At 46.2% G+C, this 21,754-nt stretch overlaps 2 protein-coding genes across 7 annotated transcripts in view; one reads left to right on the top strand and one right to left on the bottom strand.

Moving 5' to 3' along the window:
- The window catches only part of LOC109394962 (glycylpeptide N-tetradecanoyltransferase 1-like), a 13,134-nt gene extending 9,812 nt beyond the window's left edge, over positions 1 to 3,322 (bottom strand). Inside the window, exon 1 of the mRNA XM_019665553.1 lies at positions 3,153 to 3,322. Coding sequence (XP_019521098.1) covers positions 3,153 to 3,283 — 131 coding nt within the window. The 5' untranslated portion in view covers positions 3,284 to 3,322. The remainder of the gene's footprint in view (positions 1 to 3,152) is intronic.
- Positions 3,323 to 3,494: 172 nt separating this feature from the next.
- DCAKD (dephospho-CoA kinase domain containing) overlaps positions 3,495 to 21,754 on the top strand; it is a 26,477-nt gene continuing 8,217 nt past the window's right edge. Inside the window, exons 1-2 of one of the 6 annotated variants that reach the window (XM_019665582.1) lie at positions 19,030 to 19,157; positions 19,445 to 19,534. The gene's annotated coding sequence lies outside the window, so the exon portion shown is untranslated. Of the gene's footprint in view, positions 3,680 to 11,486; positions 11,585 to 16,911; positions 16,990 to 19,029; positions 19,158 to 19,444; positions 19,535 to 21,754 lie in introns of those variants that run through there. The other 5 variants (XM_019665581.1, XM_019665580.1, XM_019665585.1 and 2 more) reach the window with 5 other exon arrangements.

The raw sequence follows: 21,754 nt of genomic DNA on the forward strand, positions 1-21,754 counted from the left end.
CGAGGGGTAAAAAGTATAACTATTGCACTGTGTTGTACAGCTGAAACTAATTCTAAAAAATGTGTATTTCATAATAAAAAATAATTTAATAAAAAAAATAGCTGATAGAAAAACTGTAGACAGATCCATATATACATATACACACAAACATATACATATACTATATATGTATGCACGTGCACATATACATGTTTATATGTACAGATGAAATTTATACTCACCAAATGTTTAATTATGGAAGAAACACATGACAGAAAAAGTCAAGAACTAAACTTATAAAGGAACATAAAAAACTAACACAACTGCATTTCCTATGCTTCCAGTGCATGAATGTAGAGCCTTTTATTAGTGTAAAGCACTGTGAGCCCATCCTAAAAGAAAAGCCTAAGAGAATAAGGGTTTGAATTATCATAAACTAATTGCAAATATGATACTTTAGAATCATTAGCATCGAAAGGAACTATTCCCTATTCCCCTTCAATTCTTATGTCACTTTTGAAAACATTTTAAATACAGAGGGTGCCCAAAAAATGTATACACATTTTAAGAAAGGCAAAAACTGTATTAAAATTGTAATACTCCATATATACTGACAACAAAAGATGAATACAAGTCACATTTGACTTCTGCAATTACAAGTGGTGCTCAAAGTGGTTACCATCAGCGTCCAGACACTTCTGATTACAGCAAACTACTGCTTGAGTAATGTTGACCAAAGTGTTAATATCTCTTAAAATGTGTATACTCGTACATTTTTTTGGCATCCCCGGTATTATAAGACAAGAAAATTTTCAAGAAGCCAAAAAGGAGTGGAAAACTTTCATAGTAAATTGGAGGATCCTTGACTTCTGCAGGTATTTCATAAAAACTGTAGCAAGGCTTACAATGAGACTTATTTGGGAAAAGAAAGTGTATATGTAAGGAAAATCTGACATCTCCTCAGTGAGAAGAAATGAAATTCTACTAACACTGGGCTAAGGACTTTAGCATTTGCCATACATTCATCCAGCAACTATTCATTACCACTAAATGCCAGGCATCTCAAAGACATGAACCCTGTTCTAAGACATCTTACAGTTAGGTGAAGCAAGGACTGGACACATGTTATTTAACTATTGTCATGATAAAAGCTACAAAAAATACAGTATGTGATAAGGGCAGGGAGGCAAGCTAGGGGAAGGACACAGAAGATGTGAAGAAACAACATGAGGGAAGGGGAAGACCAAATTCTAGATGTTATCTCTTTAATTCCTACAACTGGAGATTAAGTAACTTTACCAAGGTCACAGGACTGTTTAGGGACAGTACCAGGCTTTGAATCCAGGTTGGAATGACTCCAGAGTCTATGTTTTTCCCACCATGCCATACAGCTTCTTCCCGAAACCATTTCCTCTGACACTTAATGGAAAAATGTTGACTCTACCTCAGAATCCAAATGGCAGAACTAGGCTCTGTCCTCCAGGCTGGGTCCTCCGCTTTTCACCTGCCACCTCCTAACTCATTTATTATAAAGACCTCTAGATTCGGGATGCTAATAAACTTAATTTGTTCACCCAGACCATAATTATGTACAAAAACAACCATTAAAAAAAAAAATTCAGTTTTTTTTTAGGTTACCACTTTTCTGTACTATAAATAAAACACAGAACTTTCTGCCAAGCAGTTTTGCAAAATAATTAATAGATTATAGGGAACAAAACTAATTAAAGAGCTATAGACACTAGTCAGGGAAACAGTTTAGCAAAGAAAAGTAAAAGCAGCTACACAAAGAGCAAAGGAGCTGTACTTTCACTTCTGAAATGACTTCTAATTCAACAACTCTCATCTGTGATTGGGCTCTCTACTCAGAAGGGCTGCACTTTCCCTTCTTCCTGTTTCTATTTTCTTTCTCAGCTCTTCCATTCTTAGGAAACTCAAACTTCGGAAGCAAGGCTTTTATTACATTAGATCTGTTGTGAGTTACAGCAAAAGAATAGTCATCAAAACCAAATTTGACAAGCTTCCTCTTCCTCTACATTCTTCTTGTCATTTTTAATACTGTTTGAAGAACATAAAAGCTATGCCTTTTAACCTAAGGATTCACCGCAGGCAGATTTTAAACCATTTAAATAATCCTATATTCTCTCATCTCTACAAGGTAGCAGATTTTTTTTTTTTTAATCCAAAGACCTCTATCTCCTACCTTGTCCTCCAGGACTACCATCAATACTGCAAATGACAAGACGGCTATGAAAATCAGATCACAGAACCAGCAAGTTATACATCCAAAAGACTCTCATGACTTTCCGTTAAAAAAACACATTTGTAAACATATAGATAGGGAGAGTGAGTGTCAGTGCCAGCCACTGTAACAATGAAGAAAGAGTGATAGGGTGTGGCTTACAAGAGTGAAAACTGATTTGGAAATGGAACTCCACTCAAACGCGCGATGCACTTCTTCTGCCCAAGGAACAGACAGTTACTAGCAGGCAAAACCCTGAAGTACAGGAGATGCAGTATTAAACATTGTCCAAAAAAGACCATTACTCAATTTCTTGAAGCTTGAGGCTACTTCGCAAACAAAGATGCTGGAAGACCTAATTATATACTATTTAGGAAACATGGATTATGTGGAGCAACGGACACCTTATACAGTAATTACGTAGAGTTTATAAGGTAAGTTTATATTTTGAGATTCTCTGGTAGTGACATTTTACAACATAATTATGGTTTGTATAGCTTGGTGAATTTCCTCATTGAAGGTGAACGGCAGCTAAATATTTTATTATTCGTTTATTGCTAAGCACGTTGTTCACACAACACCTCTATAAGTAACGTTCCCTTTGAACTGTAGTATTATATTTACCCGTGTTGTGCCATCGAAAACCATCATCCAACAGGCTCTTTTCCCCGGACGCGCCTGAAGCATATGAGTTGAACATTACACAGAACTTTTATATAATAAAAGTATTTAATGTCTCCGACCCTTAATATATGAGCACCCACTCTGGTAAATGACAAAAACAGCAACCAATCGCCAGACAGGATCCCAACGTCTCAGCCAATAAGAACATGGGGGTGGGATTACACTAAGCTCCCGGTCACTTCCCCGCACCCCAGAGACCCAGGTTGTGGGAGACTGGATGGGAATTGGACTCCGAGGATCTCGTTACCCTCGGTTGTAGCTGTTGTCCTCCTCGTTCTCGCAATCGCTGCAGTGTTCATGGCCGTTTCCGTTCCCTTCCATCATTTGCGGCCGCGGAGGTGCCGGCGACTTCACTGCTGTCTCACTCTCGTCCGCCATCTTGAGTTGCGAGAGCCGGCCTCCGCGCCTCGCTACATGGGAGGTTCCTATTGGACGAGGGGGACTTGCGCTATATTCTGGGTTTTGTAGTTTTTGTGGCGAAGCGAGTCGTAACTAGGCGCGGCTCATTCCCGGGAAACCGGAACAAGGTACACTACAATACCCAGAAATCATGAAGGGAGGCTGTCCTAGGTTGGGAGCCAGCACTACTCGGAAGTACCGGGCTTTCGGCCGCGCTTTGAGGAAAGAAGGGCTCCGAAGTTGGCGGGGCCGACGCTCCGCGACCCGGCAGACCGCGTGGTATGCTGGGAATTGTAGTTCGATGCAAGTTTCGGGCGTGGAGGCTCCAAATCCAAGGTTTGACCTCAGCCTGCCATGCTAGTGCTTGGGCCACAGGTGAGTTGTTATTGGCTGCCGTTAAGGACGGTTACCACTCCTGGGTAAGTAAAAGGGCTTCAGGGCCGCCGGTGCTGAAGAGCACCCACCGGGAGCCGGAATGCGGCAGGCCTTCTTGGAGGGGCTTTCCTTCAAAAAGCCAGGTTGACTCCTGGCCGCCTATCCTCCTTCGGGACTCTGGGCGGCCCATGATGGTTGGTATTCAAGGCCTCACGAGAGGCGGTGGATTGGACCATGCGGAGCATTGACTCTGAGCCAGGAGTCTTGATTGCTTGGTCAGGCCTTGCTGCTCAGGGCCTCCAGGTACCGGTCTCCACGAAGCTCTTCCGCACACTCTGTTTCATGCTGCACAGCAGCCCTCCACAATTATTCGTTATTGAGCACATATATACCAGGTTCTGTGGTAGGGCTTTTTGCTTTTCCTACTTCTCATTTAATCCTCTCAACAAGCCTGGAACGTGGGCGCTATTTCCGTTTTTTCACAGACAAGAAATGTGGCCCAGTTTGGTAAATTGCACAGCCACATAACTAATAAATGGCAAAATCAGTGTACGAATCTGGATCTGTCTGCCTTTAGGCCTCCTGAATTCTTTACCACTACAAAAGTCCCATTGTCTGATACATACACCCAGGGAAATCAGTTATTAGAAGGTAATTGCAACAGCTTAATCTATTTTTAGCCTTGACCGAATGCTTCAGTCCCTTGGGTCTCACCCTTGTGATTGAGTAATCACACCTGAGTTTTGAGAAGAGAGCCCAAAGACATGGTTCCCATTCGGGGAGATTTCCCATTCAGGGAGATTTCCCATTCAGGTTGGGTTGTGGTGGGTGGTGAGGGAAGAACAAGTTCTTAACATCGGAGCCCCTTGGCCAAAAAGGGACATGATCTTTGCCTTTGGGAAACTCTCAGCGTGGTAAGAAACAGTCCCCATCTGACTCAGGCAAACAAGACAAATAAAACAGAGCTAAATATAGTCAACTCTTAGTTTTTGTATCAGTGGCAAGAGCAGAAGTCAATATCCAAATCGGCAAATAATCTCCAATCATTTATACTTGACTTCAGAAAGCAGGCAAAGACACCAGCCCAGGCTAAGAGCTGTCACCTGCACTCATCTCCCCAGGGCCAAGACTGCTGTCAACACCATCAATGCCTCATATGCAGCTGCAGTTAAGAATAGGAGGTCAGATAATAATAAAGCTTTACATGTGTTAGATGGATTTACTTACCTTTAATAAGTGTTTCACCTGTTGTAGCTCTTATGACCTTGTGAAGTAGATAGGGAAAGGGACTTGAAGAAAATTGTACTTGCAAAAAAAACAAACACACACACGCACACAATGTGATATATAGATGGTGTATTATAGAATTGTACACTTGAAACCTATGTAATTTTACTAACCATTGTCACCCCAATAAATTTGGGGGGAAAAAGTCACAATGATACATAGTTGTAGAACCAGAACCCACATCTGGTATGCTAATTCCCAACCCTGTATTTTCTTTTCTCACAGATACACAGAGGCTAAATGAAGGCTAATGAAACATGACAAGGAAGAGTTTGTAGGGAATGAAGGTGCTGGTTTCTATGGACCCTGCCATTCTTGCAATTCAAAGCTTAAGTGTCTGCTTTGCAGTTTACTGCAAACCAAGCAGTTTTTGCTCAGTGGAGAGCCTGGCCTGGGAAGTAGGCAGGCTGTATGACCGACATAAACAAGCTCAGAATGCAAGTACAGCCCAAAGTTCTGGAATCCAGCACCTCAGAATTTCAGAGTTAGAGGGGTTCTGAAAGGCTTTTATTCTCTCTCTCTCAGGATTTTTCAAGTTAGAATCCTCACTTAGATTTTGTAGGATCCATGATTTCTCTTTAATAAAATTAAAATTTTATGTTTTTAAAATGAAATTGAGTATATGTGACACATTTTTTAAATGACCACTTGTGATTTTGGTACCTAAATTTACTTTTTTTTTTAAAAGATTTTTATTGGGGAATTGGGATGGGAACAGCACTGGGGAATTGGGGAAGGGGAACAGACAAGTTGCTGTCGTTTTGTTCTTCAGTCTAGTTGTGGAGGACGTTGCTTCACTGGCCCAAGTTGGCACCATTTACTTTTTTTTTTTAAGCTGAGCCATCCTGCCACCTGTTGGCAGCTCAGCGACTGCTCAACTCGGGCCAGGCATCGAACCGCTGTTGCTCAGAGCTCAAACTCTTGAGCGAGCTCTTAACCAACTGAGCCACTCGGCCTGCCCTTAAATTTACTTTTGAGTTTAGTCACATTGGTACAAAATGATCACCCAAAGCAGTGCAATATAGTTTTCTAAATTGGGTGTATGGATGCTTTCTTGGGGTTTCAAGAGCTCTTGTACTTGTTCCTCCTCGCTCTCCCATAAGAGACAGCCTTCCACTTTCAGACAGCTCTCATTTGTGGAAAGTTGGCCAAGTTCTGCCTTATGGGATTACGTAGAGACATAATCTTGTGTCCTTCTAGATGGTTGTTACATATTCTACAATTAATGTCTGGTTCCCTAAAATTCTTATTTTTTCCAAGGTAAATATTTGCAGCTTTCTGAGCACCTCATCACACTAGAATAGTAGGAGTCTCCCATCTAGCTCCTCTGGCTCTTCCTCCCCACCCATCCTGGCAGGAGCATTGTACGAAGGTAGTGGGGCCCAGAGAATGACCGAGAGATGTGCCTGTGAAGTTCTGCAGATTCTGGAATTTGCTCCTAGTGTAGATACCTCCGTTATCCCTTCACGGTTACTGGGGACAGTAGAATATAGTGGTTAAGAGAACATGCTTCAGGGTCCGGCTGAGTGGCTCAGTTGGTTAAGAGTTGGCTTCAGAGCGTGAGCTCTGAGCAACAAGGCTGCCGGTTCGATTCCCGCATGGGCCAGTGACGCTGTGCCCGAGCTGAGCTCTCACTGAGCTGCCAACAGGTGGCAGGATGGCTCCGCTGGTATAACAACAAGATTGACTGTTCAATGGTGGGCTGTGCCCACCTGCTACTAAGACTGAACTCGGCACCTTGAGCTGAGCTGCCGCCCGGATGGCTCAGTGGATAGGGCATGCGCTCTGAACAACAAGGCTGCCAGGTTCCACTCCCATATGGGGCAGTGGCTACGCCCACCTGCAACTAAGATTGAAAACGGCACCTCGAGCTTAGAGGTCATGAGTTGCCGGCCGGAAGCCAGATAGCAACTGGCGCCCTCCACAACGAAGATTGAAGAACAACAACTTGGCTGGTCCCCCTCCCCAATTCCCCAACACTGTTCCCCTTCCCAATTCCCCAATTAAAAAAAAAAAACAAAACAAACAAACAAACAAAAAACATGCTTCAGAGTCTGACTCCCTGGGTCTAAATCCTGGCCCTGCCTTTACCTAATGAGTGGCCTTAGGCAAGTCATTTAACCTCTCTGAGCCTCAATGTCCTCATCTGTAAAATGAGACAATGTACACAAAACACTTAGTAAAGTGTCTGGGACAGTCAGTACCTAATAAATTTGTATTTCCCTTCTCAGGACGTCAGCATTACTACTGTAACAAAGAAAAACTCTCATGATGTCTATCACAGATCAAGGCCCTTGCTGTACTCCCAGCAGCATATCAGAGATACCCTTTCTTCTAATGGGTCTGGGAACGCATGAGCTAGGTTGTGGTTCATATTCAACACCTTGGAGCACTCATGACATGTCAGGCTATGGCAGGAACTAGAGAATCAGATAGAACCGCACAGTCCCTGCCCTGGGTTCATTCCATGAGTTGGTAGGTACACAGACTGACAGTTACGTAATAGTGCATGAGAGAGTGGGGAACACAGGATGTAGCAGGAGTCCAGAGGAAGGACTCAACCTGGAGAAAGGGGTCCTGGAGGAAAAGACGGCTGAGCTGAGTTTTCATAGGGGAAGCCGACAAACAGGTGGACATTCTAGGCTGAAGGTATGAAAGTCCAGCTGCCTGAGAGTAGGGTGCTTTTGGGGTATTGCAATGAGAGTGATATGACTGGAGCTTAGAGCGTGAGGAGCATTTTGGAAGTTGAGGCTGGAGAGGCAATTAGGAGTCAGACCCTGAGGGGATGTGGATGCCATGCTAGAGTTTGGGGGTTATCCTGAAGAATCAGGAGCTACTGGATTGTTAGCTGGCGAGAGAGGATCATATTTTTTATGGTGAAAGATCATACTCTAGGGAGCAGACTGTCATAGGGAAGAGAGTTTTTCTCCTCTGAGCAAGAACAGGGCGGGCTGGTGGCTCCATCATGAAATAAAGGATGGGAAGATGGTCTTTGGCAGCTTCCCGTCTCCTCTGGAGCTCACTTTCAGGAAGGGTACCCTTCCTTCCTATGACATCCCTTGACACATGAGCCTGGAGCACAGTGGGCCCAGCCTTCTGCTTGGTGTTGTGGGATTTAAGAGAGTGTGCTAGGCGTTCTCTGCGCAGTAGGTACTTACAGTGATACAGAAAAACCAGGCTCACTTGAAAAAAAAAAATACAGGGCCTGACTGGCTATGACAAAATTAGCTAGATATATAAATTAACTGAAGTTGGGGGCAGGGCAGAGATGCAGCTTTCTGGGGCAGCATTGTTAGAAAAGGCTTCTTGGAGAAAGCAGACTTTGAACTTGGCTTTGGAGGCAGCTTAAGTCCTGGACCCCCCATTATAGTTTCTGAGAGCCCTTTGGACCCACTCGTGAGTTTGAGTCACAGCTACAGTTTTACTTTTGTCCGTTCAATTATTCGGTTTGCAACCATTTCCCCCCCCCCCACAAGATCCTATGTTCTATGAAGGCAGAGAACAGATTAGATTTTCCTCATCTCTGTATCCCTTGGGCCAGCACACAGTAGGCCCGCAATATTTTTTGGATTAATTAATGTATGAGTGAGTAAATGAATGAAGAGGAAGAAGGGATAAGGCCTTCAGAGTATGGAAACAATAGAAGCAAAGGGCGGAGGCAGGAACACAGTGCAGGGACCCCTTTTGTTTAAACAGTGCTTTATTGCCCAAAAAATGCGCTAACACACAATCTCGTTTCAGCCCTACCATCAACTGTCTCATCTGACCCTGTTTTACAATGAGAAAACAAAGTTCAATGATTTGCCCAAAGTTTCACTGCTACTTTCAGACTCGAACCTGGTGTTTTAACACAAAGTCTGGTGCAATAACTAAATTACCATCCTCCTTTGCTTTACCCAAGGGGGAACATATGTTAAGACATGTCGGGAGGGATGATCAGGGGCCAGGTCACAGAAGGCCTTAAGTTTCAGGGCAAGGAGTTTGGACTTTATCTTCTAGTTGGTGACAGCCTATGGGAAGTTTTTTTTTTGAAGCTGTTTAATAAAGGATAAATATTAATGGTATTTGTGAAGTACGGTATAAATTTAATTGCACATTAATATTTATTTAAAATAAACATATGGAAAGTAAGTTTAATTTTAAGAACCAAGAGTCAAAGACCCAGGAGTCAAAGGAGTCATCTCTACCAGACTCAAAGGGTTGTTCATCACACAACTTGGAGCAGCACTATATTCCAGGCATCAGGCTAGATGTGAAGGACATAGAGGTGACTGAGATGCAGGTCATTGTCAGGATGAAGTGAGATTGTGTAAGCAGCTAGAGCCAGCTCAAAGTTTATTATTGCCATCCCAAATAGTGGAGGATATATGTTTGAGCTGAGAAAGCCCTTGCTGGCAACACCTCAAAACTGCAAAGGCGGAACTTCAGTTCTGAGGAGGTGATTGGGTTGAAGCCCTTACAGCAGCCCTTCAGACTTCCCTCTGGGACCATCCCAGAGCAGAGATGCAGCTGCTATTGGCAAATTGGACCACAAGGATGCCTACTTAGAAGACAAGAGTACCCCCCAAGAGTACACCAATAGTTCATGATACTGTGAGGCAGTATCTGGGAAAAGCAGGATCCTCTGCAGGGGTTTCCTGACAATATGCCTCAGGAAAAGCCTGATAAATTGGTGGGAGGGGCAGGCATGTTCCTATTCTTATCACTGCCATGGACAGCCATGGCTACTGATGGGAGTCTGGGTATGCCTCTGATGTGTCTGCAGTAGGGAAAAGATTGAGAACCACAAACCTAGGTTATCTGTAAGTTGATCCAGGAAGGGGACTGGGCCATTAGATATGGGTCTATGGAATAGGTATTAGACTTGTTCTACATGAACCCATGGATTAGAGCTAGAAGAGATACTATTTAAGGAAGAACTTTTTAATTGATAGGACTGGACTTCATAGATAACATGAAGCTATATCCAAAGACTGTGAGTACGAGTTCCTTGACACCAAACATGTCCAAGTATAGACAGGAGAGATGATTTGGAGGCGATTCAAACACTGAAAGGGTGTTTGGACCAAATGACACTTTTTTTTTTTTAAGATTTTTATTGGGGAATTGGGGGGATGGGAACAGTGCTGGGGAATTGGGGAAAGGGGAACAGACAAGTTGCTGTCATTTTGTGCTTCAGTCTAGTTGTGGAGGACGTTGCTTCATTGGCCCAAGTTGGCACCATCATTGCGCTCTCCCGGGGCGAGGCAGATCAGTCACCTGCTTCTGGACAGCCGCTCACTGCAGCTGCTGGCTGCTCACGCTGGCTGCTGGCTACACACGATAGCCCATGGCAACCCACCTGCCGTTGCCGGTGACTCACGGCAGCCCAGCTCCAGGTTGAGCTGTTGTTCAGCATCTTAGCTGTGGAGGGCAGTGTCACTGGCCCTCATGTGGGATCCGAACCGGGGCCCTCTGGCGTCCCAAGCCAGTTCTTAACGATCGCGCCACTCGGCCGGCCCCCAAATGACATTTTTGATCATGAGATGCAATCCTATTTACTGGGTAATGGCTGTGGTGCTATTGATGTCAAGGAGAAAGGTTTCAGGGACTGGAGTGATTAGAGAAAGATGTTGAATTACTTCATTCCTCAATGTATTGAATCCCTATGCTGGGCACTGTTCTAGCCACTGGGGATACTAATGGTGAAGATAGACAAGATTCCTGCCTTAAAGGAAGCAGAGCAGAAGCACATTTTAGGGAGAGGGAAAGGAATCAGGGCAGGAGTTCATTAAGGACCACCTACTATATGTGAGGTGCCATTAGATGCTTTTATATATATATTAGTCCCCCTTATCCATGGGGGATGCTTTCCAAGACCCCCAGTGGATGCCTGAAACTTCGTTTAGTATCAAACCCTATATATACTATGTTTTTTCCTATACATACATACCTGCTCACTTAAAGGAACCCCTTACAGCTTCTCGGCATATCCAAATTGCCAGCATCGCTCTCTTGTGCTTTGGGGTTATCATTAAGTAAAATAAGGGTTACTTGAACAAAAGCTCTGCAATACTGTTACAGTTGATCTGATAACTGAGACAGCTACTAAGTGACTTACAGTTGGGTGGTGTGGGTACACTGTACAAAGGAATGATTCACAACCTGGATGGGACGAAGCAGTACAGAGTGAGATTTCACCACGCTACTCAGAATTGGGATGGTAACTGTATCCACCTCAAGGATTATGAAGATTCAATGAGATGATTCCTACAGAATGCTATCAGGACCCTGGCAGGTAAAGGGTGCTCAGTTAACTACCACAGCGATCATTACCACTGCCAGAGGCTGCACAGCTCCTGATGGCCAGGACTGAATTTCAAGCTAGGACTCTCACCCCCAATACAGGAAGGCTCTGTCTGGCTCCTAGGGAGGAACTACCCTGCCGTCTCCCCCCTAACCAGCGCTCTTGGGCTACTCTCTTGCCCCGCCCACCTCCCCAGGTCCCACCCCCTTCCGCTGACCGGACGTCCGGTCCGCGTGTATGCGCGCTCCCGAAGCCCCGCCTGCCCGCCGGGAGCAACCCAGTAAACGCTTATGAGATTGGGCGAGCGCAGCGGTCCGGGTCAGCGTCCCACGGTATGTATCGCGCCGCGCGGACGGGTGGAAGCGGCCCGGTCCCAGGGAGGGGCGTGGCAGGGGCGGATGGCGGCGACCGGGGGTTGCTTTTTTTTTTTTTTTTCGCAGCGTCGGAGCCACCTGGCCTCGAGGGTTAAGTCCACACTGGAGGTTCTGTGTCTCGACCCTGGGCCGGGCTCTGGGCACACAGAACCACCGCTCGAGGCGCACCAGTTGTGCTGCGTGGTGGGGCGTAGACTACGCGCCTTTTTTAAAGCCTTGGTTACAATTTATTAAGCACGTACTGTGTAGCAGCCACCGGGTCAAACGCTTTTATATACATGGCTCATTGCTTTGATAGCATCCCTACTAAGCAAGGTGTTGGTTTCTCTGTTTTACAGCTGTAGAGAAAGGTTTGCAATTAGAAAGTGGTGGAAATGTGGATTGAAACCCAGGTTCAGTCCAAAGCCACTACATTTTAGAACTTTGTGGTCAGACCTAAGTTTGATTTTTGAATCCAGCTTCTACCGTTTCCAGTTGTATGACTTTGGTTACCATTACGACCCTCAATTTGCTCGTCTGAAAAAATGAGAATGATACCCATCTAACAGGGTGAATGGGAAAGTGCTGGGTAGCTGCTGTTTTACTGAATGATCTTCGCTTTTCAGACAGGCTCCCCTCCGCTTTTCTCTTCCCCAGGAGGCTGGATTGGTTGTCAAGTTTTAGTGAAGACTCCCCAGACCTTGGCGCCTAATAAAGAGGGCTGCCCGAATGCATGCTTTTCTTCCTTATCCAGCTTCCCGAATGGAGGCATTGGTACCTTTGACGTTGAATTTGCTTATGAAGTTTTCAAAGATTATTCTCTCTCTCATGGGAAAATTATCACTGGAGTGAACTTTGACATTAAGCCCTAATTTTAAAGTTGAAAAAATAGAAGCCTGTGAATATGGGGTGAGGGAGCTGATTTTACCTGAATAAATTAAATTGATTTGGTGGGATGCAAACATAGGCCTGTGGAAACGGTGAAATGCTAGAGAGAGAGCTGAAGACTAGAAAGTGGACAGGCCTGTTGGGGTGGTTTTTTTTTTTTTTTTACCAGGGCCCTAAATTTCCACCAAATACTCTTCTGTCTATCTTGTGTAGTCTGAAGCTGTCCTGGATAATTTGTTTAAAGGGTTCAGAGCCTCTGTGTGCCTGTGCCTTAAGGATAAAAGATTAGGGCTGATAGCTGAAGGCAGGCAAGCAGTAAGCTTAGCTTTTTTTTTGAAAACTACCCACTCACACGTTTTTAGATCGATAAAGTTTTTCTCTGAAAGTTTCAATAGTTGCAAAGACTATGACTTCTAGTTAATTGTAAATATTGACATTTTAAAAATAAAGCTGTTACATCAGGGATTTAAATCTGCAATGGAATTTAAATACCATAGTGATTTGATTTCCCTCAGCCTTTGAAAAAAATCCACAATTAAGTTTTTACCAGTTGAAATTTTACATTGTTCACTTTTCCTTCTTCAACCCAAGTTTCCACTTTATTTCCTCCTCAATAGATTTTATACTTGAAAGCCTTTGGTTTGGCGTCCTACTACTCTGCAACAAAAATACATACAAAAAATTAAAACATCTTTGAAAATTGTCTTAATAAAGAGCATTCCTTTGTATTGAGTTTTTACAATTGTAAAATACACAACTGATCAAAACAACATAAATATATTACTAGTTTTGAGAATTGTTAGACATGAAAAGTTTTATTTAAAATGCTTCTCTTAATAAGCTGAGTGGAACTTTTTTTCAGTTAGTATATGCACCCGTATATATTTGCTAGAATGAACAAAACTTTTTTTCCCATGGCTGTAAGCATTGAAAAAGTTGGTTCCTGTAAATAAATGCACAGAAATCGAAGGCGTTTTGATGTGGCAGTATTACTCAATTCTTTGAACACCTTCTGGGTTATAGGCCAAAAAACCACAGTGATCTATCATTGAAACCTAGCATTGATGACCTGTCAGCTGACAGTTCTTCTAGGACCTTCTGTAACTTTATCGAAAGCAAAGGCTTGGAAACCACCTGACTCAGCAGGAGGATTTGTTACATAGTCACTATAGGCAGCCACATTCGGAGTATGAGTATTTTGAATTGCCCCTTTGTGGTGCCTTGTGGGAGGTATTTTGCCCTGGGGAACAATGCACCTTGGTAGGATTTGGCAGGGGTGGGTAGTTATGCCTTTTTTTGAGAGTTCAGAAATGGATAAGTGTGATGGGGGACTGGGGAAAGGAGAGCCTGCAGGCAAGTTCCATGGCTGATCTGTTCCCATAGGGAGAAGCTAGGGGATTGTGTTGAGATTTATTCCTCTGAAACTGATTTCTGTGGCCCCTTGGAAAATCTTTATACATACTCTGGGGCTTCTTCTCCAGTGTTGAGGACTTGGAACTACTGTGGGCAAATACCTAACTTTTAATTTCCATTTCCTCACCTTTAGAATGGGAATAAATCAAAGAACCAGCTTCATTGGGTTGTGCTGATCAGATGGGATCAAGGATATCCCTGACACATGGAGAGCATTCAAATGATGGGTGACTGCTCTTGTACTCTGGTTGCTGCTTGCTGGGAAATTCACCTTCCTAGGCACTCTGCCTCAGTTTCCTCACCTGTGAGCTGAGGATACTGTCAGCCCAGGAAACCGGGGAGTGGGGTCGGGGGAAGTGATGTGAAAAAAGTTTTGTAATTCTCGTAGTAGGTTTTTTAGAACAGGTATTCTTATTTTAAATAATGTTGAGTTCCTGCTTACCCATGAGCTGGACATTTTCCTGCGTGCTTTATGCATTCATTCAACAAATACTGTGTCTTTTGAAGGCCTTCTTTCTTCAGGCTCTGTTTTAGGCATCTTGGATATAGCTGTACCCAGATTCTAGGCAGAGAGTCAGATTACAATAAACACAGATATTCATTATGTTGGGTGGTGATAAATTGATAAGTGCTGTGAAGAAAGAAAAGTAGAACAAACGGAGAATAGAGAGTGAAATGGGGGTGCGATTTTATATATTCAGGATAGGCTTTGATAGGGTGACAGAGGGCTGAGAAGGGAGTGAGCCGTGCAGCCCTCTGGGGGAAGAGCTCTCCATGTGGAGGAAACAGCATGTCCACAGGCCCACGGCAGGAGTATGCTTAGCACGGTCAAAGGGCAGGAAGGTTGTCAGTGTGTCAGGAGGGGCGCGATCAAGGGAGAGAGTGGCAGGAGATGCCTGGAGAGGAGATGCCCACGTCTGTCATGAAGCCCTTGTAGGACCCTGTAAGGACTTGGCTTGTATTCTAAGTGAGATGAGCGCCATTGGAGGGTTTTGAGCAGAGGGGTGACATGATTGGAGTTGCGTTTTTAAAGGGTCATGCTGGCTTAGCTGCTGTGTTACAAAGAGACTGTTAGGGACCAAAGGTGGCAGCAGGAAATCACTCAGGGCCTACTGCAGTAACTCAGGAACGCAATGATGGTGGTAGATGGACCAGGAGGCACCTGGCCTGGTTGTGAAGGTGGGAGGCAGAGCTGGCAGGGCCACTGGTAGACTGGATGAAGGTTGTGAGAGAGGAGCCAGAGGACACCCAGGTTTTTGGCCTGAGCAACTGAAAGGTTGGCGGTGCCCTTGCGGGAAATGGAGTAGACTGCAGTGACTGACGTGTCACACACTGAGTTGGGGAAGAGAAGGTGACCATGGCATATGTTACCTCCTTTAACCTGACAAGCCCCATGAGAGGAGTCATTATTAATCCCGTTTTATACGCAAGAAAAGGGAAGCCCACAATGCTGGCTTATTGCCCGAGGCCACATGGCTAGTTGAGGAACAGAGCTGAGATGTCAGCGAAGGCCCCTATGATTTCGTAGCCCCTGAGAGTTGGCATTTCCTGTGATCCTTTTTCTGCATAAATGCCAGCATAGTAGTCCAGTCCAAACAACCTCCCTGCACACCCATAAAACTCCCTGGAATGATGGTTTGTGCTTGGACAGTGCTCAAGTAGAGAGACCCATTCCCTCCCTTCCCTTGGTGTTGGCAAGGGGAGAGGGAAGAGGAAGACTGACCACCAACACCTTCTCTTGTGGCTCCCTTCAGGTAATTGGCAGCCTGGAGGAGGTGGTGACTTGATAGAACGAGTAGACAAGGGAACTTGGACTCAGGTTTAAACAGCAACCTCTCACCAATAATGAAAGATTAGGAGTGGGGAAACCATAGATAAAAATAGCACTTACTAGTTAACTGGACAACAATATATTTTTGCAACCACTGCTTCCACAAGAAAATAATTGGGTCCCAAGACAGGGAATGACTCGTATTCATGAATGATTATATTGATCATTGAAGCAAAATGGATACCTCCCCTTTGGAGAGCAATTCAAAGGAGAAGTGCCTGGCTGGTCAGGCATGCCCAGTATGAAATCCTGAGAGGCTGCAAAAGGGGGAGGAAAGGAAGCTGCCAGCTAATGAGGGAGCCAGGTCCTGCCCCGGTGTAAGCAGGTTTGGGGCTGTTGACTGGGAGATGCAAAGCAATAGAACTTGCTTCTAACTTAAGTCCTGAGCTTAAGGGAGAAATGAAAGCGTGTCTATTCAAGTGTCTATTCAAATATCAGTCCCTTAGTCTGTTTAACCCCTTGGGTGTTTTGTTTGTTTCCATTTTTTTCCAGGAGGGATTTACTAGCAGCAAGTAGCAGGTGTTGTTTTTTTTTTATTTAAGATTTTTATTGGGGAATTGGGGGAAGGGGAACAGACAAGTTGCTGTCATTTTGTTCTTCAGTCTAGTTGTGGAGGACGTTGCTTCACTGGCCCAAGTTGGCACCATCATTGTGCTCTTCCCGGGCGAGGCAGATCTGTCGCCGGCTTCTGGATGGCTGCTCACTGCAGCTGCTGGCGGCTCACACTGGCTGCTGGCTGCACACCGTAGCCCATGGCAACCCACCTGCCATCGCTGGCGACCCACGGCAGCCCACCAGGTTGAGCTGTTGTTCAGCATCTTAGCTATAGAGGGCAGTGTCACTGGCCCTCATATGTGGGATCTGAACCAGGGCGCTCTGGCGTCCCAAGCCAGCTCTTAACCAACGCGCCACTCAGCCGGCCCAAGCAGCAGGTTTTGATGGAAAAAGGAGCAGCCGGGAGGTTGTTCCAGGCTCCCCTTGGCCACTGATAGGAGAACTTGACCCCAAATATTTCCCCTCCTCTTCCCTGATCATGGACTCATGCAGTCATTCATTCTATAAATAGTTATCAAACACTCTCTTACAAATAATAGGGAACAGGATTGAGTGCTTAGTGTGTACCAGACTGTATTCTAAGCACTTTACATGTACTCTTCATAGCAACTGAGAGTGGGTGCCATTGGCTTCATTTTACAGATGAAGAAACTGAATTGAAGAAAGGTGAAGACACTTGACCAATATTACTCACTTGGTAAGCGACAGACAGACATTGGACACTGTTAGATGCTGGAGACAAAGGGGTGCACACTGGACATGGCCTAATAGAGCTTATTTAATCTAACACATTGAAAATCGTCACAAAAACAAAACTGCAAAGTACAATAGGTACGAGAAAAGGAAAGGAAACCGAGGGTGAGAGACGTTGGGGCCTGACTTGAGCTGTGGGATGGAGGAGGCTGCTCTGACAGGAGCTGTGACTTGCTTCCTTGCTGTTTTCAGCTCCTTCAGAGACCTCCCTGGTCCCTCATTTAAAACAGTGACCCCATTGCTTTTTTTTCTTTTCCAATTATAGTTGACATCAGTATTATTATTAGTTTCAGGTGTGCAGCGTAGTGGCTAGACATTTATGTAATTTATGAAGTGATCCCCCCGATAAGTCTAGTCCCCACCTGGCACTAGCCCCCACTGCTTAGCACCACCACACATAGTGTGAGCTTATTGGTTACACCCCTACCCAACCCGCCTCCTGCAGTGGAGTGTAAGCTTCGTGGGGGCAGGCACTCATGCTTTGAACAGTGCCTGATGCCTGACCGGTTGAAGGAATGAATGTGGAATAAATCAAGAGAAGTTAGCCAGAGGCTGAGTGTGGTGGGCAGAGGAATAGCATCCAGGGAGGCTGTGAGGAAGGAAAGAGCCTGCGCATTCAGGGACAGAAGGCAGGTGTGTGATGAGCACAGACATGGACAGGAGTCGACAATGGGCAGGTCACATGGGGCCCAGAGATCCCTGTGAGGGGCTAGGAGGAGGGGCAAGAATGCAGTGAAGGTTTTAAGCAGGGGAGTGACATGATCAGATGTCCTTTAAGCCATGATCCTGGCTGCCATGGGAGAAGCAAGACAGGGAGTGGAGGGTCAGGTCACAAGGCTACTGCAGGGGTCTGGGCACAAGGTGGCTCTGGCTGAGGTTAGCAGAGTGGGCCTGGTGGAGCTAGAACGTCACAGACAGCACGTGGCAGTGGGGCTTTTTGTCTGGAAGCCCGTGCAGCAGCTCGCTGTCATTGTTCCCTAAGAAACACTGCTAGAGGAGAGTCTAAGACCATCCTTCCCTGAAAGGAGTTTCTTTGTCTGCCCTGGGCTATTAGGACCCAAGAAGTTAAAAACCCAGAGGCAGTTTGGAGAGGCTGAGTGAGAGGGCCCACCGTTTATGGAGCACAGTAGAATCGGATCTCAGGCTGCAGATGCCACCTCTCTGACTCGAACCCTGACCTTTGCTTTATATCCTGCTGCCTCTCCATGGACATGGAGAATGGGGGGAAAGAAAGGATTGGATGTTGTACCACCTTTGCTGATGGCTTCCGGGCCTGGGATTACTCCTGGAGTCCAGCTTCCATTCGTCTTGCACCGGGCGTTAGCTTTTCTCCTACTATGGGACTTGTTGTTTCTTCTCTTTTGGCCAAGCCACCTCTGGGAACAGCTTTGCCACCAAAGGTCATGTCATTCTGTGGTAACCGTGGGAGCGTTTGTTGACTGCTCTGGGAAGCGCGCCTTCAGAAGAAGAAAGCATGGCTCACAGCCTTCCCCAGGAACCAAGGCTGGTGTTAGCCCTGGAAGCCCAGCCCCTCATTCACAGGGGTGGAGACCAAGGCCCAGAGAGAGGCAGGCGTTCGGGGCTCAGCTTACCCCAGCTTACCACTCTGACTGAGAAGGCTTCCTGCAGTCACACGGGCATATTTTGTGGCGGAGTTCAGAGACTGGGACCCAGGCCTCTCCATCCAGCCCACAGCCTTCCATGTTAGTGGTTCTGGCACCTGGTTGGCTGGGACACTAGATCCCACCCTAGACTCAGATTCAGGGGGCTGGGGTACAGCCTGGGTTTCTGTACCTTTTCTAAAGTTCCATGGGGAGTTCAGATCAGAGCCAGGTTTAGGTGTGTGGGGAGGTTCCCGCTGCCTCCAGGTAATTGGCAGCAGAATAAGGGAAAACGAGTGCATTTTGGAGAATGATGACTTTTTTTTTTTTTTTTTTTTAGCTGAGCCATCCTACCACCTGTTGGCAGCTCAGCTCAGGCTGGGACTCGAACTGCTGTTGCTTGGAGTTCGCACTCCTGAGCGAGCTCTTAACCAACTGAGCCACTCGGCCGGCTGAGAATGATGACTTTTGAGCCAGGGCAGGAAGGGGTCATGAACACAGGTTATCAAAGGTGGTCACTTCTCTGTGGGTGCCTGGGGAGGAGCTGCGGGATAGGTCTGGATGGGACTTAGAGGCAGCTTGGAACCTAAGCCTTTGTTTCCTTCTTGCTAAGTCTCGAGGGGATGGTAGGCTCTTGCTTGCTGCGCTGGGCGGATTTGTGAGCAGATCTGTGAGTGGGCACGCGCGCACACACACGCACACACCCCACCCCACCCCACCCCCGGGCCCAGGGTGAGTACCATGTGACTATTCTTGCTCACCTGTCAGCGAGTTTCATTTGTTACTGTCTGTCTCCAGTTTTCCTGAGGAGCAAGACCTGTGTTTTCCTTGGGTTGCCCGAGAGGTCCCTGGCATCGTGCTGCAAAGCCCAGAGGAGCTCAGTCAGCGGTTAGTGAAAGAATGAGTTATGGAGGGACTTGTTGGATGGGAACAGCTGTTGTTTGTCCAGCCCCTGTAAGCCAGGGGCCCAGGGCCTCCCTGGTCCTGTGCTCCTCCATCCCTTTGGCCTTCCTGATGGAGGCCAAGCAGCTGTTGGTTTGTTTCCGCAGATGGTCATCCAAGGCACGGAGAAGGGAAGATATTTATTAGGTTAGCTCAGGAGCCTGAGACAGAGCTGAGCCTGGAATTTACATCTGTGCCCTGGTTGCTGTCTGTAAGATCCTGCCCCTATTCTGCCAAGGGAAAACACCAATATGATCATCAAGAAATCATTTTTCTTTGGCTCTGAATTGATTTGTCTGCAGACAGATTCACTGTCCTTATTTTGTCCTAGTCTAAAGGTAAATTAATTTTCATTCCCTGAGTATAGTAAGGCAGGAGTCTAGACTGAGTTAGGGGCCCTGAATTCCATCCAGGGTCCACTAATGGCTGTAGCCCTAGGCAAGTCCCTTGCCTCTGGCCCTCCATCTCTGCCACCGTAAGTGAAGGGTTGCTGTCGACCCCGATCCTGTTACACAGCAGAACCTCCTGGGCTCCTCTGTCCCCAGGATCCTGACTCAGTAGGTCTCAGAAGGGTCCTGGCCCTGTGGGTGGGCAGGGGTTGAGATCTCAGCCCCATGGCCTTTCAGCCAACTCTGGCAAAGTTGGGTGGCAGGTGACAGTGGCCTGCTTTTAACATTGAAAGGTCAGGGCCCTGTGGAGAACAGGCCCTTGCCCCTTCGGCCACAGTCTGTTCTCAAGTCCTACTCCCATTGTTCCAGATTGGTCTTCGGCAGAAGAGAAGCAGACGCATTGCTTTAGAGACAACAGGACAGAGTTGGGATTAAAAATGCTGTTGCTGGATTTTTCATTTCAAATGTCGGCTGAGTGGACAAATATTTTTTTTTTGACAACTGAACCCTATCTTTAACTCGTCTTTTTGTAAGCTGGAGAGGACACCACCTGGGGATGACTATGGCCTCAGAGAAATCCTTTGTGAATGGTTTAATAACTTAGTTAGGTCTCTCCATTTGTTTTTTTGTTTGTTTGTTTGTTTGTTTGTTTTTTGGTTTTTTTTTTAGCTGAGCCATCCTGCTACCTGTTGGCAGCTCAGCGGCGGGCTGGACTCGAACTGCTGTTGCTCAGAGCTCAAACTCTTGAGCGAGCTCTTAACCAACTGAGCCACTCGGCCGGCCCAGGTCTCTCCATTTGGATGACAATGCTGGTGGCTAGTTTTCTCTGTCCGCCCCTAGCTTCCCTCGGTGAGGATGAGCCTGGGCATATTAAAACTTCTAGGTTGGCCCCCCTGCCACCCATCCACTTAGCCCACATCTGAGCAGTTGCCTGCCCTGTCATTCGGTGTGGCCTCAGGGGAGCAAACTCATTTCAGTATAAGCTCCAGCAAAGTGTAATTAGGACAGTAAATCTGCTGTTTAACAACAGAAAAGTTCTGTGATAGATTTCAAGGTCATGGAGACGTGATTTGATGCTGACAGATAGATGGAGAGACCTGGCCCTTGACTTAATTTCTTCCAGTCTGGGAACAAAGTTCAAGACATGGTAACCCTCTTGCCTCCGGATAACGCAACATGACTTTTTGAAAAAATCCTATTGGGAGATAGTCTGGGGTTGCAGGAATGGGGACGTCACTTCATGAAGGTCTTTTTTTCTTTCTGCGCCTTGCAGTCTGACCGTAACCCCCACCTCCCACCCCACGTCACCATCCTCACTTCCTGTACTGGGCATTAACCACGTATCAGGCAGCATACCAAGGGCTTTATATGCGTTTTCTCATTCAGTCTGCACAACGGCCTTATGTGGCAAGTTCTGTCATCCCATTTATGGATGCGAAAACAGGTTCAGAGAGGCAAGTGACTTGCCCAGGGTTGCACAGCATGTAAGTAAGGAACTGGATTTGAAGAAGTCCATGCTCCTAACCTCTGTACTGAACTGCTGCGCAGTCTGAGAGCCACAAATCATAGCACCGATCTCCCAGTTACTTCCTCCCCTCCAGCCTGTCATCCTTTCCTCACATTCCTTCTTGGCAAGACCCATGCTTCTCTGGGCCTCAGGCTCAGTGGCCACCAAGCCGCTGCTTGCCACTGAGGTCCCCATCTGAGCCCCTTCTTAGTTAAGGGAGGAGGATTACTCATCTCCATCTAGACTAGCCAACCAGGCAGTCCTCATGCT

This window comes from Hipposideros armiger, unplaced genomic scaffold, assembly GCF_001890085.2.
Source record: "Hipposideros armiger isolate ML-2016 unplaced genomic scaffold, ASM189008v1 scaffold_447, whole genome shotgun sequence".
Classification (NCBI taxonomy): Eukaryota; Metazoa; Chordata; class Mammalia; order Chiroptera; family Hipposideridae; genus Hipposideros; species Hipposideros armiger.